We start from the raw sequence: 19,005 nt of genomic DNA on the forward strand, positions 1-19,005 counted from the left end.
TCAGCAATGTCTACATGTAACTCGCATAATCTTTTGTCCAGTTCATTAAAGATTCGGTTTTCAGATTCTTTTAACAATGATTTCATACGATCTTCGATTCTATCGCTTAGCTTCTCAAAACGGTCATCCAATATCTGCATCAAGCGAAGTGGAGAGTCAGAGAGCCTTGGTGTCTTTGTGATGTTACCATCCAATGTGCGGTGTAACACGCTATCACGGTTCCTCTTGACTGCCTTGGAATCCATGCTGATGCTTTCATTAGGGTCGAGGGGCCGTGCAAAATCGCCTGGATTCGAAGATTGGGATGGCATTGTTGGGGTATTCATCTTTCTTTTTTTCTTTTTCTCGATGTAGGTATTGAATACAATGAAGAAAGTTGTTTTTATTGGGGTTGAGCAATTCCGTGATAGGTGTTACCTGGTTTGAGTTTTAATTATAAAGACCCAACAACACAACCGAACGATACAAGGTAAACAATACTTTCGCTTTGAGCCACTGTAGAATTTAAATTTAACGGTCAAATTACTATTGTGAATTATGTTTAAGCGACTTCGCAATTTATATCTGACGTTTCGCTTGACACTTCTCTTTTACTCTCACAGTCAGTTCTCTAATGTGTTTTATCTTCTCACTCGTTGTTCTTGTAATGTTACTTGTTCGTAATTTCGTCTTTGCTTTTTATTTTACACAAAAATAAATTGCAAATGTTTGTAACACATAACACTTTCTGTTCCTCGAATTTGATTATTATTGAACACAGGGTGTACCACTTGTTGAATTTGCTTTTATTTGTATCTTTTTGTAGTTTATGAACAGAGTATGGAGTGTTTTATCAGGAGCTCAAATAAACACGTCTACACGCTACAAGTGTTGTACAATGGTCTCGTTAACTTTGTGAAACGCAGTGGAATAATATTCAGATCTGTCAGAATGCCGCCCTCCGAACTGCGACGGGCTGTCTCCTCAGTTCTCATGTGGACCACCTCCATCAGGAGACAAAGATCCTACCAGTGCGAAGACATAACTACATGCTGTCTAAGCAATACCTTTTGGGCTGTTATCGCAGAAACCATCCAAATCATCATCTTGTGGATAGATACCCACCGCCCAGAAGCCTTAAGGTAGATCTACACGATCTAGAGCGTGAGGTTCAGCGCTACAAGAGAGAACCTCTAGATCAAGCGTCATATCAAGCGGGTCTGAACATCATTCATGCAGACACGGTAGCAGACGCGGTAATTGGCTACCGGGTGAATGTAGTCCTTGGAGAACGACCGCCACCCAATTCCCACAGAGCTACGATTGATGCCGAAGTGCAAAATGTATATCCCGATTGTAACCAGGGACCGCACGATACACGTCACCTGTTTAACTGCCCGGCCAGACCCACTCGACTCAGAACCTGATCCCTGTGGACGCACCCCATCTTAGTCGCAGAGGTCCTGGGTCTTGACACTCAACAGAATCAAGCAGACGAAAGATAGAACACAATAAACTGCTACAACAACAACATGGATTCTGCTAAAAAAAATTATGCAAACAATTTAGTTGAGGGGCATAATTTTATTCTATATACCAAACTTCTGTCAAACCACCAAAAATTCAAGCATCTAGGAACCGAACAAGGATAATCGGGAGACCGTGTTATATGGGAGCTTTACCAGCGTATAGACCGATTTGGATCGGATAGTTGTTGGCAGTCGTAACATAAAACCGCATGCTCAATTTCAGCGAAATCGGAAAAAATTGCGGTTTGTAAGGCGCAGTTGTTGGAAGTCGTAACAGAACACCGCATGCTCAATTTAAGCGAAATCGGTCTAAAATTGTGGCCTGTATGGGCTCAAGAAGTCAAATCGGGAGATCCGTTTTTTATGCGAGCTATATCAGGTTATATACCGCTTTGGACCGTACTTGGCAAGTTGTTTGGAAGTCATAACTGTGCAAAATTTCAACCAAATTGGACAACCATTGCGGCTTCCAGGGCCTCAAGAAGTCAAATCAGGAGATCGGTCTATATGGCAGCTAAATCCAAATATTGTCCGACACGACTCGACTTTCGAGAGTCTAATGAAGCTTAATGATCTAATTTTTAGAGAAACTGAGTTATAAATGCATATTTTATTGCCTCAAGAACCTATAGTGAGCAATAGTCAGCAATATCTAAATTAAGACCAATCTGGACCATTTTGTTAATGGTTGTCGAGAATTAAAATACAACCCAATTTTCCAAATATCAACTAAATCGGATTAAAAATACGCCTTATATGAGCTTCAGCCGCCTTTTTTAACGGTAGCGGCCTGTTTGGGCAGCCATATGAAAATAAATATGTGACTCTCTTTTTTTCTTTACTCACTCTCACTTAATTTCTTTGAAAAATACCAATACTCACTCGTAACAGAAACATCGTTCTACTTATTTTTACGCACTGAATATGGGTGCATTTAGTTGCAACGTCTTTACTTCAGACCCGATCTATGGTTTGGTCTATATGGCAGCTATAACCAATTATGGTCGAATGTAAACGAAATTGGGCGCAAATGTGAATGTGCCTTCAAATCGGACTTAAATTGAAACTTCTATCTTACTTTCAAGCAATGGTATTATTTGCACTTGCCTCTACATTGCTTAAAACTACATAGGTCATTCATGTAACAACATTATTTAAAAGCATACAAGTTTTCAACCACTAAATGCACCAGCCAAAGATGTACTATATATATTAAAAAAGAAAAAATTTAAATTTAATTGATTCTAAACAAAAATTTCATCAACATTTTTTATAATGACAAAATTTAATATTTATATGATTCTACAAAGAGTTTTAAAACTATTTTTCTTAAGAACAAAATTGTGATGAATTTCTTATTAAAATCAAAATTTTATGCAATTTTTTCTAAAAAAAATTTTAATGAAGTTTTTTCTAAAAAATTTTAATGAAATTTTTTCTAAAAAAATTTTAATGATATTTTTTTAAAGACAACATTTGTATAAAAAAATATTAAATGTTTTCTAAAGACTACAAAGACAAATATCACTAAATATTTTTAATGACAAACTTTTAACCGCTCTCGATTCAGTTGTCCGATTTTGATGAAATTTTATATCTATGTATATATAAAAACGCGTGATTGACTGATCGACTCCCAGCACAAAAGGCTAAAGCTAGAGTCGTGAAATTTGGCACCAATGTGGGTCTTGAGTCGTAGGCGCGCGATAAGACGAGGTTTTGTGATATTCTTACGTTTAGGTACTAAAAAGTACGAAATGATGACTTTTTACCCAGGCTAGAAGTATGGTTTTTCGAAAAAATAGGATTTGGTGAGAAAAATTTCCCAAAATAGTACCGGAAGTGGGAAAAATGGTACGTTTAGAATCGCAATTGGTACTTTTTGGTACCTTATTTGTTAATTGAGCTGGACGTTTAGAAACAAAAAAAATAACCAAAAACGGTACGAAATAGGTGAACTTTGCATAGGGCGAACGAGTAGAGCTAGAACAAGTAAAAGCGTGCTAAGTTCGGCCGGGCCGAATCTTATATACCCTCCACCATGGATCGCATATGTCGAGTTCTTTTCCCGCCATCTCTTCTTAGGCAAAAAGAGGATATAAGAAAAGATTTGCTCTGCTATTAGAGCGATATCAAGATATGGTCCGGTTTGGACCACAATTAAATTATATGTTGGAGACCTGTGTAAAATGTCAGCCAATTCGAATAAGAATTGCGCCCTTTGTGGGCTCAAGAAGTTAAATAGAGAGATCGATTTATATGGGAGCTATATCAGGCTATAAACCCATTCAGACCATAATAAACACGTATGTTAATGGTCATGAGAGAATCCGTCGTACAAAATTTCAGGCAAATCGGATAATAATTGCGACCTCTAGAGGCTCAAGAAGTCAAGATCCCAGATCGGTTTATATGGCAGCTATATCAGGTTATGAACCGATTTGAACCATATTTGGCACAGTTGTTGGATGTCATAACAAAACACGTCGTGCAAAATTTCATTCCAATCAGATAAGAATTGCGCACTCTAGAGGCTCAAGAAGTCAAGACCCAAGATCGGTTTATATGGCAGCTATATCAGGTTATGGACCGATTTGAACCATACTTGGCACAGTTGTTGGATGTCATAACAAAACACGTCGTGCAAAATTTCATTCTAATCGGATAAGAATTGTGCCCTCTAGAGGGTCAAGAAGTCAAGACCCAAGATCGGTTTATATGGCAGCTATATCAGGTTATGAACCGATTTGAACCATACTTGGCACAGTTGTTGGATGTCATAACAAAACACGTCGTGCGAAATTTCATTCCAATCGGATAAGAATTGCGCACTCTAGAGGCTCAAGAAGTCAAGACCCAAGATCGGTTTATATGGCAGCTATATCAGGTTATGGACCGATTTGAACCATACTTATCACAGTTGTTGGATGTCATAACAAAACACGTCGTGCAAAATTTCATCCCAATCGGATAAGAATTGCGCACTCTAGAGGCTCAAGAAGTCAAGACCCAAGATCGGTTTATATGGCAGCTATATCAAAACATGGACCGATATGGCCCATTTACAATACCAACCGACCTACACTAATAAGAAGTATTTGTGCAAAATTTCAAGCGGCTAGCTTTACTCCTTCGGAAGTTAGCGTGCTTTCGACAGACAGACGGACGGACGGACGGACGGACGGACGGACGGACAGACGGACGGACATGGCTAGATCGACATAAAATTTCACGACGATCAAGAATATATATACTTTATGGGGTCTCAGACGAATATTTCGAGTAGTTACAAACAGAATGACGAAATTAGTATACCCCCCATCTTATGGTGGAGGGTATAAAAAGGTCGAAATAGCTTATTTACTTTCACAGTGAACGGAGAAGGGTAAAATTAAAAAATTTGCAAAAAAATGATCGATGTCTTGACAAATATACGATAAGTTGTACCAAATATGGAATATTGAAATCATACAAGTAGTGGTAAAAAGTGCTTAAGTGCTGCAATTGGTACTATTTAAGACTTTATTTATAGATTGAGCTACAGATCTAAAATTTGGTATACCGGCACATCTTGGCAGTATGTACCGGACGACTTTATTAACAGACTGAGCTACATCTGTGGCATTAGAGATTGTTGTTCATAGTATGCTTTGTTTATATTCATCATAGTAGCCTTTGTTTATAAGTAACATAGAAACCTTTGCCTTGATGTGTTTGTATTCTGTTGCGAGGAATATTTGAATATTGTCTTCTCATTTCAGTTTTAATAAAACTTTCATTCTATTCACATTAAACATTTGTGCTTGCACATTATTTCGGAAGGCTTTCAATTTCTCACAGGTTATGGGCCCAGAACGCATCAACTGCGCGAATTAAAAAGTTAAAAACTAAATAGTGTGCAAAAATCAGTTATACGAGTGTGAAAATTGTTTTCCAAGAGGCTCGGAAAAGACAAGATTGAAGCATTGCTAATAAAGAATAATGCATGGAAATATGTGGATGGAAGTTTTATCGAAGCCAACGGAACCAGCAGACAAAGTAGCTGAATGGGTAGCTGAGGACAGCAAGGCCAAATTGGATTTGATTTTGTCGATAGCTCCAGCGGAATTGAAGCAGATCAAAAACTGCAAGACATCCAAAGATGTTTGGGCTAAATTACATGGAATTTATCAATCAAAAGGTCCGGCTCGTAAGGCAATGTTGCTGAAACCTTTAATTTTGTTGAAAATGAAGAATGGAGAGGACGTCAGAGACCACATAAGAAAGTTTTTCGACATTGTGGACAAGATTAATGAAATGGAGCTGAAAATTATCGACGACTTGCTGACAATTTTGCTTTTGTACAGCATGCCGGATGAATATGAAACATTCAGGCCATTGAGACTCAAAATAAGCTGCCAGATCCAGAAACGTTAAAGGTAAAACTTCTGGAAGAATTCGAGGCCCGGAAAAGGAACGAAAACGAAGAACAGACAGAAGCAATGTTTGTAGAGAAACCGGTGAAGAATTTTAAGAAGGAAAATTAAAGTACAAGGCCAAAAGGTGAGACGTTTAAATTTTCCTGTTATCGTGTGGAAAAGCTGGACACATGGCCAAAGATTGCAAGCGGAAGAATGGAAATAAGAATGCCAATGGAGAAGGTAAGAAACATGAATCATCCAACAGTGCTCAAGTGGCGATGCTTGCAACGAGTGAGAGAAACCAATGGTGTTTGGATTCGGGCGCATCATCACATATGTGCTCTGACGAAGATAAATAACACCGTACATCTAGCCAACAACGAATCTACGAGAATTGAAGGAAGCGGCAATGTTATTATGAAGTCCAAAGGTGGTTGCACTGCAAAATTGGAAGAGACCTTGTATGTTCCTGATTTACGTTCGAATTTGTTGTCCGTGGCAAAAATGACGGACCATGGGTTTGAAGTAAAGTTTTCGAAGAATGCAGCTGTGGTTATAGATCCAAAGACGAATGTGCAATACATGAAAGCGAAAAGGGACAAAAATGCGAAGAAAATTGCCGCAGTGCTGAAGCAAATAATCTGCTGGAATGACATGAACGTTTTGGTCACCTTAGCGAAAACGACTTGAAGGAAATCATCGGAAAGGAAAATGTAATTGGCATAAATTGTAATACTAATGTAAATTTGGATATGTGCAATACATGTGTAAGGGGAAAGCAGACCCAAAGACCATTTCCCAGATCTGAGACGAAATCAACAGAACTGCTGGAGTTGATACATACCGACGTATGTGGCCCGATGAGGGTGAATTCGTTTGCAGGAAGCAGATATTTTTTGACTTTCATTGACGATAAGTCAAAAAGGTGCGAGATATATTTCCTGAAAAAGAGGTGTCAGAGAAATTCAAAGAATTTAAGATCTGACAAATCGCCGAAAGGAAAAATTGAACGCTGGTGGAAATGGCCTGTTGCATGATGATACAATCCGGCCTAGCTTCAAGTTTCTGGGCAGAAGCTGTATCCACAGCAAATTACATTCGTAATAGAGGTCCATCAACAAGTTTAAATGGAGAAATACCATTCCAAATGTGGACCGGGCGTAAACCTGTGGTGAGTTATTTTCAAAAGTTTGGTACAACAGCATATATGCTTGAAAAGTCAAAACGCCATGGAAAATTTGAATCGAAATCAAATAAATGTATATTCATTGGATATTCTTCGAAATCGAAAGCTTATAGATTATGGGATCCAAAAACCCGTAAGGTGGTGTGCTCTCGAGACGTAAGATTTGCGAATGCGTATGGATCTGGATATAACTACTCTGATTTCATTGACATCGAATTACCACAACATGAAGCAGTCGAATTCCAGCCAACAGAAGCTCCAGAAAACATGGTGCCAACAGTAGAAGCAATTCAGGATGACATCATCAAAGTCCAAGATGAAACCAATACGGAAGAAAATGTTGAACTAGAAAATTCTTCTAGTATTATCAATGATGATAATGAAGAATTTCATACTCCACAACCAATGAAAAGAGGTCCTGGAAGACCGAAGAAGCTGCTTACTGGGAAAAAGGGAAGACCACGGAAAATTTACAACGATGTTCGTGAAACTAAACCAGAAGATGAAAATCAAGAAATAAATGTTGCAAATATGATGGACGACAGTGAACCATTAAACGCCGAAGAAGCATTGAGAGGTTCGGAAGCCACAAATTGGAAAAATGCCATGAGGTCCGAATATCAAGCACTTCAAAAGAATAAAACTTGGACAGTGGTATATCTCCCAAAAGGACAGAAAGTAGTCGATTGCTAATGGGTATTGAGAAAGAAGTTGCTAGAATCCATTTAATAATGGCCTTAGCTGCAGAATTGAAGCTCGACATATACCAACTTGATTTTGTAACGGCGTATCTTACATATTTCATATCATATCTTACATATATTCTGTGCGAGAAAGAAATGCACGAGTATAGAGGTGAAAAAGTGTGTTTGTTACGAAAAGCACTTTAGAAACTTCGGAAGCTGAACTTGAAATCATTGGACTGTGATCCGTGTGTCTACATGTCAAAGCAAGTGGAAGACATCACTCTTGTAGCAATTTATGTAGACGTCTTGATAATTGCAACCAATAGCGAAAGGAAATGGATTCATATGAAATCGGAATTAGCAAAATCTTTTGAAATGAAGGAATTGGGTAGACTGAACAGGTGTTTGGGAATAGAATTTCGCCAAAATCCAGAAACCAAAGAAATAACAATGTCCCAAAAGAAATTTGTTCAGACTGTGCTGAAAAGATTTAACATGTACTCCTTTAAATAGTATTGTAGTTTAAAACTATCCAAAGACATGTGACCTAAAATCGAAGAAGAGAAAGCTGAAGTGAAAAATTTGCCATACCAAAATCTAGTTGGATCACTAGTGTATCTCGCAACGTCAACAAGACCGGATATTGCACATGCAGTAAGTGTTTTAAGTCAATACAACACGAATTATGGTAAACAGCATTGGATAGCTGCAAAATGGGTACTACGCTATTTAAAAGGAACTGAGAATTGCGGCTTAGTATTCAAGAAGACCGGGAAGTCACTAATAGGTACATCTTGGCAGTATGTAATGGATGACTAGAACATTTTTTTTTAAATTTGTACATTTAGGTACCAAAACGTACAAAATGGAAGCGAACGGTCATATGCAAGTATATTCATAATTTAGAGAATTTATACAATTTTTTCAAATATTTTGAATTTTTGAAAAAAATTTTTTATTTCCTAAGCCCCTGCAACACAAAAATCATTTTTGAAGAAAGCTGGATTTAATGATTTTGGCATTAAATAGAACCTGCTGTGAAAATAAGTATGATTATTGCCATAAATTTATTTATTTTTTTTTTTTTTTGATAGAAACCATCGAGCGCAACAAGACATTTAAACGGATTTCAGAAACCTCACTCCTAAGAAATTGAGAAAATTTTTCGTTTGATTTTTGGGATATGAAATATTGATGACTTTTGACAATACAATTTCCCCCGAAAATTTGACGGGAAAATTGTTGTAACTGGTTCATCACGAGAATTCTTCTATTCTAGGGTGAGAATTCTTCTATTCTTGGGTATTTTCGTCGTTAATGCAAACCTGGGCACACGGAGCAGCAGCAAGAGCCATTTGGAACGAAAACAGAATATAAATAACCCAAGAGAGAGAAAGAGAACTAAATGAACTCTCTGTCAAACATCAAAAACCAACAGATCCCACACCTCAACTCAGAACAAAACAATCAACAAAACACACAACATAAACCGAAATCACAAATAAAAGTGAACAACATGAAACAAATACAATGTCAAAGCTTCCTCTTACTTACGATTAACTACAAACGATTTCACACACAGAATCTAAATGGCAAACCAACTCTATGACTGAAACAGACTTCTACTTCAAAACAGACTTCTACTTCAAAACAGACTTCTGCTTCTCTCTCACACACACACAGACACTACTAAGAACTCTAAACTCCATTTAACACTATCGTCTATAAATCCAAAAGTCAAACCCAGAAGCAGGAACTTATCGTTTAGATACAAATTATAATAACAAAGAAACAAACAAAACTGATTTTAAATATGTAGATATGAAGAGTGAATAATATTTTATCTCATATTCTTAATTAATATGAACATCGGTTTTAACATAACGTTAGTGCAGTGGAACATACAAGGATTTATATCGCATAAATTTGCGTTAGAAACTATCATAAAAAATTTAAACCGTATCTCCAAGAAACCTATGTATATTATTAACAAAAATCTAAAGTTTTTGTATCTTCCAGGATACAATGTCTACCACCACAACAAAATTTTACATATGCCAAACAACACTACAGGTCCACTGGTGATCTATTGCACAAAACTATAACTATAGAAGGCAATTCGGCTCTTTATATCACCAACATCTACAAGGAGTTTGATATTAGCTTATCAGCTGATATGATGCCTTCAATAAATCGCTTAATAGTTGGATATCATTTGGTTTTAGGAGAGCTGAAGGCACAAAATCCTTTATGGGGTACTTATACCTTTTCGGGTACCGGTACAATATGGGAGCAATTCGCTAACGAAGAGAATTTAGTTATTTCAAATGACGGCTCTCCTACCCTGTTCAACACAAGACACACTTTGACGACAATAGATGTTTCAATGGTCTCCAGTGATATCGCTTCAGATATATCATGGAAACCCCTAGAGACCCCTAGAGAGAAGTCGGAGATCACTTTCCAATTTTAATGACAAATAGTGCTCAAGGCAATTCCAAGCGTTTTGTGCCACGTTTTATAGAAATGAATGTAGATCGGTCTTAATTCTCTTCAGAAGTAGACCAGTTGTCGATATATTATGTACGCTCGAACAACATCAACAGAGAAGCTGCGCAATTGAAGAGAATCATAAGATCAACTAATGAAACAAAGCGATAAACTAAGGACTTAATAGGAAAATCCTCACCAGTGTGGTTCAACGCTGCTATACGGAAACTTATAAAATTGACACGGAAATCTTGGAACATTTTTAAAAGAAGAATGTCCAGTGCGGCTGTCAAAAGAGAATGTAGAATATCAAAATCAATCGTGTGGAACAACTTCTTAAACTCAATCAAACCAAATCTGGATACACGAGTGTTGTGGTCTTGAGTCAATAAATTGAGAAGGAAAAAAACTAAAATCATTTCCAGTCATTATCGAGAATGGTAGAGTTATTGAAAATCTATCGGAGGTTGCCAAAAGTTTTGCGGAACTATGGACCTTCATAAGCTATGATTCTGCGCTAACGTCATGTGCATTACGGCATAAACAGACCTATTTGAAATCATTCCTTTCTTCAAACACTTCGCCAGATAACGGTCTAGGCAAATCAGTGGATCTACCCGAATTAAACAGAATTCTAAGCAGTCGTAAAGGGACAACACCATCACTAGATATTGTAGAATAACTTATACAATGATTAAAAACAGTCCAACTTCGTTTACGCTAAGACTTGCAGCCCTTTATACCAATATACTTCAAACAGGTATTTTTCCTCAAGACTGAAAAACTGCCTTTCTGTCCCAAATCCAAAAGCCACGATTTGGGACAGAAAGAGCTGTATGTCTGGGGTGTAGCCCCAAGAACACTCAAGTTAATACATTCATTCCTTTCTAGTCGCAATATTATTGTCCAAGTCGATAGACATCTTTCAGAAATGTCATCTCTTCAGAAAGGAGTACCGCAAGGCTCACCACTATCTGTTTTACTCTTGTCTATCCATATTAATACTTTAGATAAGTCCACAGAGAATATACGTGGAATTGACTATGTAGGCATTTATGCAGACAACATATTTGCTATTGCATCTGGACCCGCCACGCAAGTGCAAACTAATTTACAACTCTTTAACAGCAGGATTCAACTCTGGGCTTCCGAGCATAGTGCTGTAATACCAGAAATAAGTCAGATATATTGCATGTGTGTAGGCGAAGAACCTGCAATGCCAATTTAATTTCTCTGAACAATTGCAATACCTGAACAATAATGCAAGGGAAAACTGCGCACTCTTGGAATAATTTTCTCAAGAAACTTATTGTGGAACGATCACGTCAAACTCATTACGGCCAAATTGACCAACATTAACAACTTCCTCGGGCTTATATGCTCAAAGAAGAAAGGGCCGCATATTGACACTGCCATAGAAATATGTCGATCATTAGTATATGGGTCTATTCTATATGGTATTACCAGATATGGATGGACTTCGAAAACAAATATGAACAAATTAAATGTTGCAATTAACAACTGCTACAGGACTACTAAAGTCGACGCCGATTGAATCTAATTTCTTAGAATTGAATGATAATTTAAACCAAACGATCTATAGCGCTGGCATCAAAAGCTATTACAGATGAGAATGATGGTCTCCATCACTGATTTTGGGATGTAATTAACCGAAAATTAAGCGCTGTAAGCCATATAATCTGTCTTCTAAAGTTTCTAAATATCTGTATACCAAAAAAGTTAGTGCATAACCCTTCTCCTAGTCATCTTATAAGCGTTGATACAAGTCTTGCTAAATGGGATAAGCGGCAAACTAATGCTGCAGGAAAAAGTAATAAACTTCTCCCCGGATTCTGTTCTCTTTACCGAAGACTACCATCCTATTAAACAGAGTGTATTGCCACCGTTTGTTGGAATTTTTTGTGCTGAATTATCTGCTATTTATGGTGCAAACTAAAAGCTGTGATATGCTCGGATAGCCTTAGCGCGGTTAAGGCTATATATATAATAAAAATGTCTTTTTATACTTTAAAATAGTCTTTGTATACTTTGGGTGCCATCACATATTAACATAGCTAAAAATGAAGCTGCAGATAAAGCTGCTAAGGATGCAGTCAAAATGCCCCTTGTAATGGAAACACCATGTCTTTCAAGTTTAATATCAAATCCATATAAACAACTCCTCTATGAAAATCTACAAAGAAATTGGAAGAATTCGCACTCCTGTTTTAACCTCTCACAATTCTAGCTGTACAAGAGTCCGTATCATGATAAATGCACACGCAACCAACGTATAATACTAGCCCGCATACGAGTTGGGAAAACTGTTTTTTACACACAACATTGCTATGATGTTCTTGTTGTAGCAGTTTGTTGTGTTCTATCTTTCGTCTGCTTGAGTGTCAAGACCCAGGAACTCTGCGACTAAGATGGGGTGCGTCCGAAGGGATCTGGGTCTGAGTCGAGTCGGACTGGCTGGGCGGTTAAGCAGGTGACGTGTATCGTGCGGTCAATGGTTACAATCGGGACATACATCGTGCACGTCGGCATCAATCCTTGCTCTGTAGGAATTGAGGCGGATGCATCTGTCAGAACATAATCGAGCCAGAACTACTCTGGTTAGCCGGGGGAGGTCAATTACTTCAGATGCAATGGGAGGCGGTCGTTCTCCAAGGACTACATTCAACCGGTAGCCATTTACCGCATCTGCTACCGTGTCTGCATGAATGTTTTCTAGACCTGATAGATTTGCCGCTGATCTAGAGGTTGTCTCTTGGAGCTGAACTTCACGCTCTAGATCATGTAGCCGGTAGCCGAGTAGGTAGCGTGCTTGGATTACCAGTGCAGGGGTCGTGGGTTCGTTTCTCGCTACTGTGGCATGTGGGGAGAATGTGTAAGAGCTTTCAAATGTGACGCCAAGTATTTTGGAACACTTGATGGTCAGTCAGCTCAGTATTCACATCACGCGTACGACCGTCCGCATATGATACGAGTTGGGAAAACTGTTTTCCCAACTCTATGCCGTCTGAAGGGGGTGGAATGTATTGGGTTGCCCAAAAATTAAATGCGGATTTTTTAAAAGAAAGTAAATGCATTTTAAATAAAACTTAGAATGAACTTTAATCAAATATACTTTTTTTACACTTCTTTCTAAAGCAAGCTAAAAGTAACAGCTGACAACTGACAGAAGAAAGAATGCAATTACAGAGTCACAACCTGTGAAAAAAATTGTCAACGCCGACTATATGAAAAATCCGCAATTACTTATTGGGCAACCCAATGGGTAACACAGTACCACCTTGGGGAACTCTCTGTTTCACTCTACGGTGCTTCGACTTCTCATCCCTAAATTCCACAAAAAACTGGAGAGGAGGGACGTGTTGGCGATGTCCTCAAATAGTTTGGCATGGCTGACCGTGTCAAATGCCTTCGATAAGTCCAGTGCCACGAGGACCATCCTATAACATGGCCTGGGCTGATTGAAGCCACGGCAAATGTGTCCAGCGATGGCATGCAAAGCAGTTGTTGTGCTATGCAGTCTTCGAAATCCATGTTGATGTTCGGCGAATGGAATTCTCCTACGAGCCTCGGGAGGAGTAATGCCTCAAGCGTCTGTGCCACTGGTCACAGAAAGGAGATTGGTCTGTACGACTCCCTCAAACTTGGGTCCGACAGACAGGTACTCAACTCCAGGTGAATCCAGATTCTTCAACATCAATGTAGAGATTCCGCCAGATTCAGCTCTCTGACTCTGGAATCCCATAACGCTCGTCTGCGAGTACCACTGCCTGCGCCGGGAAATTGGGCCGCAACTGGAGTATTCGACCGCCTGGTATAAGGCGAGCGGCTGTTGCGTTAATGATGTCTCGGAATTTCCTCTCGGCAACTAGCACATCCGAGGGGGGTGGCAGTTCACTGAAGCGGCGATTGGTGTACTCTCTGAAGCCAGCCCAATCCGCTTTCTTCTGATTGGTAAACGTTCGGCGATCAGAGGTTTTGAAGTCGGGTGGTCGGTCGATGGTGAGAATTATGGGGAGGTGGTCTGGCCCCAAAGAGATGACGGCTTGCCAGGATACGTCACTCAGAAGATCAGGGGATGGAACGGAAATGTCTGGCAAGCTACTACACCTCCTCGTAGTCCTAGTGAGGCATCCTCATTCTCCGTGCAAAACGTGGAGCCTTCAATCTGCTCTGCCAAATTATGCCACTGTGGTCGTTACCTAGGGGAGAATCCCATGAAATGTGATGCGCAATTAAGTCCCTTGGAACCAGACGATTATGGCCAGAAGTAACCCACCCCATGTTGGGGTAACTAGCGCCAGGCGCAGGCGAGATGGGTCTATATTGCACGGAATTGTTATCACGAAGGCCAATCCCCCACCTCCATTCCTTGAGCGATCCTTGCATAGCATAATGTATCCGTGACAACTGTGCAAGCTGCAGTTGTCAGCTTTGTCTCCTGGATCGCTGCGAACAATATATTTTTCCGACTCATGAAATCTACGGGATTTCCAAGAGCGGTCAGGGGGGTCACATAGTCCGACGACGAGGACGCAGAAGACCACGACGACGACGCTTGTGATCCCCTGCTGGCTATGTTCGCACAGCACCTTGCGACATATCCAGTATGACTATACTCCCGTAGTGAAGTGATGATAATCGGCAATGTACCCACTCCATGCACCGGTTACACCTCACCGACACCGACCGATGGTGGAGGAGGTTCTGGCAAACCGAACAGAACCAGGGTCTGGGGTTATTTTTAATCCCGTCACGGACCAGAAGCGTGCGGAGAAGGCACTCCAGGATATGCCTCTCCCATGATTAAAAAATACGAACACGTACACTGAGGCTGCAGCCCTTGCCGATGAAGGGTTCCATCGAGTCAATCCGGTGCGTACAACCGGCTGCCATGGGATTACTATGATAATTTCACTATCATTCAATGTAGTAACTGCAATCATGCGCTGAATATTTCTTACATCCTTGTAGAATGTCCTTCCTCCAGACACAACGAGCCGATGTCAACCCCAAACAGTCTGCCAAAAATCTTAAAATGCCTTCGCAAACTCAACATTCTACCCATTCAGATCTAATTTTTAATAGTAATAATCGCAATGTGGTCTAGTAACCCTGCATTTTTTATTTTTATATTTTATGAATTTTTTTGTAAAATATTGTCTAATAAATAAATATATTCATATAAAATGTATTTTGTTTGGGATTTAAACAGTGATGTTTGTTTGTGAAAATTTCAGCACTTTCCCCATTTTGCTTGGAACTTACTTGGGGTAGAGTTTTTAACAAGTGTTATTGAAATTTTATTTTCGCTGTTTATGGTTCGTGTGAGTGTCTAGTTTTACGTGGTGTAAAATTTGCCTGCAAAGACCTACACATTTTTAAATTACTCAATGTTATTTTATGGCAAAAAAGGCATATTGGAGGAAAGATATTGGGTTGCCCAAAAAGTAATTGCCGATTTTTCATATAGTCGGCGTTGACAAATTTTTTCACAGCCTGTGACTCTGTAATTGCATTCTTTCTTCTGTCAGTTATCATCTGTTACTTTTAGCTTGCTTTAGAAAAAAAGTGTAAAAAAATTATATTTGATTAAAGTTCATTCTAAGTTTTATTAAAAATGCATTTACTTTCTTTTAAAAAATCCGCAATTACTTTTTGGGCAACCTAATATATATGGGGGGTATATCTAAGAGGATTGCTGTTGGCAATCTGCCAACTTACAGCTCTATCTTTGAGCTTTTACGTGCTCAGAACGTTTTGACATACAAGAGCTATTTGTGTTGTTTACAGTAACTCATAATATTCATCTCGCCCAAAATATGGAATTAAATCGTGAACTTTTTCGTGCGATTATTTTTTACAACTTTCGACGTTGAATTACTCAACAACAGTAAATGCAAAGTACCTCACAAATGTTGACAGCATTAGGAGGGGAAAAGCACCGCTGAAATTTTTTCTGATGGTCTCACCAGGATTCGAACCCGTCATAGGCGGACATGCTAACCTCTGCGCTACGGTGGTCTCAACAGTGCATTGATGAAATTAATTAAATTATTGGCGATGAAGCTCCATCAAGTGTTTATCGATGGTATGGTGAATTCACCCGAGGTCGTAATTCAAGCCAAAGCAATTTCGTGAAGGTCGTCCAAAATCAGTTGTTGTGCCAAAAACCATTGATACTGTGCGCCAACTGATATTGCAAGATCGACATGTGACCTAACGTGAGATTGGGACAACCTTTGGCATTCAATATTGCATGAACATTTGACCATCAAACAAATTTATTCGCGTTGGATTCCATACAATTTGTCAATCGCTCAAAAAGGCTCGTGTCGATTGGTCGAACGAAATGCTCCAGAAATACGAAACAACTGCATTTTTGAGCACTCAAAACATCGATTTGATGAGTCATCCGCTGGCACCGAATGACTACTTTTTATTCCCGTACGTAAAAAGTTAAATTTTAGGAAAACATTTTCCGACACCTGAAACAAGCGGTTGATGCGTTCAGAATGCGTGTTTTGGAGATACCTCAATCAGAGTGGCAAAAGTGCTTCGACAATTGTTCAAACGCATGCAAGAGTGAATAGATCTTAATGGGGAATATTTTGAACAACAATAAAGCGATGATTAATATTTCTCTAATCCCGAAATATAAAACGCAACCCTCGTAAAAGTAAACCGATTTTAATATTGAGACATCAAAAAGAACGTCTCATACTAAACATTGTAATGATCGGAAGCTATATCTAAATCTGATCCGATTGCGTTATCAAATAGAATTTCTCATGCTAATTTTTGAAAAGATCGAAGCAAAATGTTGGCTTTTATAGCCATAATAGTCCATATCTTATGAAAGATATATATGGAAGCGGTATCTTAATCTAATCCGATTTGGATGAAATTTTGAACACGTTTTGCGTCAAATAGAATATTTCATGCAAAATTTTTGAAAAGATCGGAGCAAAATTATGGGTTTTATAGCCGTAATATTACATATCATATAAATGATATATATGGGAGCTATATATAAATCTGAACCGATTTTTTCAAAATCATTTGTAATTTTTTTTTTGATAAGAAATACCAATTTACAACGTTTGGAAACGCCGTTTATGTTCCTTGACCACCAAATTGGTTTTTAGATTCAGTTCCCTTATTCTGGAGCCAGCGAAATCAGAAAAACGAATCTCATCACGCTCGTCTGCGAGTTTCGTTGTCAACGGCTGAAAATTGGGCATATTCGATCGATTGATATAAAGCGAGGCTTATGCATTAGTGACGTTCCGGAAGTTCCTCTCATCAGGATACAGAAATTCTTAGACATTATAAAGAAATATCCGACATAAACCTTGGACAAAATCAACGTTTATCAGTAGTAAAAAATTGTTTTCCGCTGTCGGGGTTTGTGTGAATCTAAACTTCGACACAAAAATGAAAAATACCTATGTACATATTTCCGATATTGCGTTTTTTCACATTTTTAAAAAATTATTTAGAATTTGGTGATATCATGCCTTGTATTTACCTTTTCAATGATTATGAGAACTTTCGCCTTGCCAGATAGATGATTTTGTCGCATCATCGCTGAACCTCGATCGACAGCAAGAACAGCTATCTCCACGACAGTGCCACCCAAGTTAGTTAATGGTCTCACATTTGATATGATTCCTGTTGATGGATGTATAGTGAAGTGACTATAACTGTCCAAAAAACAATAGTATATTTCTCCGTTCAATCCTAAGTCCGCATCTTCCGCGGTTGTCTTTAAAATACTGCTATGTACGGGAACATCTTCCTTTATTGTAACTGAGTATTCAGTAGGATAAAATAGAGGTGTTAAATCATTTCTGTCCAACACTCGAATGTTCACTATACATTCCGCCTCATATGTTATATTTTTTAAACTTTTAGGACATGTGATCATTGCTCGTATATGCAAAGTATAATCTTCATTTTTTTCTCTATTCAGCACAATATTACTCGTTCTAGTTCGTATTGCTAAAAATGCGAAATTGCCAACTGTCCTCTCCTCAGCTTTAAATAGTTTATCCCGGTCGCCGGAAATTATGCGATAAGTCACACTGCATGCATATCGAATTTGTAGTCCAATTTTCTCATCATATGATGTAGGTGTCGCATATGTTTTTCCAATACTGTTTTCAGGTATTGTGACATTGTACGACTTCTTCGAAAAATTAAAGTTATATGGGTGATCGTGAATTCGATCGTTCAGTGTTATTTTAGAAACGGGATCTTGGTTATCAGCACAAAACACTTGAACTGCAGCCCATTGAACAAAAAGTAAATGAAGCGCCACTGCATATGTACACGTCAACCAATGGTCATTGCGTTTAAACTTCATATTAGATTTTCCCAAGACATAACATCATAACGCAATCTGAAAAAAAGAATAAAATAGTTTTTATACATATTTATATGTATACAGACACCGATAAAAAATAAAAGAGATGAGGGGTTTTGATAATAAAATGTAACCGTGATTGCGAACAGTTGTGTTTTAAACATCCCGCATAGTGCAAAGTCCTCTTTTTTTTCTCAAACCAACAACTCATGCGAGAGAAGTTTTTTTTATACCCTACACCACTACTGTGGTTCAGGGTATTATAACTTAGTGAATTAGTTTGTAACACCCAAAAGAAAGAGAGATAGACCCATTGATAAATATAACGCTTTCTGACAGACGGACATAG

General features: G+C 38.5%; 1 protein-coding gene across 1 annotated transcript in view; it reads right to left on the reverse strand.

Moving 5' to 3' along the window:
• LOC106089744 (fat-like cadherin-related tumor suppressor homolog) overlaps positions 1-19,005 on the reverse strand; it is a 737,514-nt gene that overhangs the window by 698,070 nt on the left and 20,439 nt on the right. Inside the window, exon 2 of the mRNA XM_059363292.1 lies at positions 17,820-18,692. Within this exon, the coding sequence (XP_059219275.1) occupies positions 17,820-18,656 (837 nt within the window). The 5' untranslated portion in view covers positions 18,657-18,692. The remainder of the gene's footprint in view (positions 1-17,819; positions 18,693-19,005) is intronic.

Source organism: Stomoxys calcitrans, chromosome 1, assembly GCF_963082655.1.
Source record: "Stomoxys calcitrans chromosome 1, idStoCalc2.1, whole genome shotgun sequence".
Classification (NCBI taxonomy): Eukaryota; Metazoa; Arthropoda; class Insecta; order Diptera; family Muscidae; genus Stomoxys; species Stomoxys calcitrans.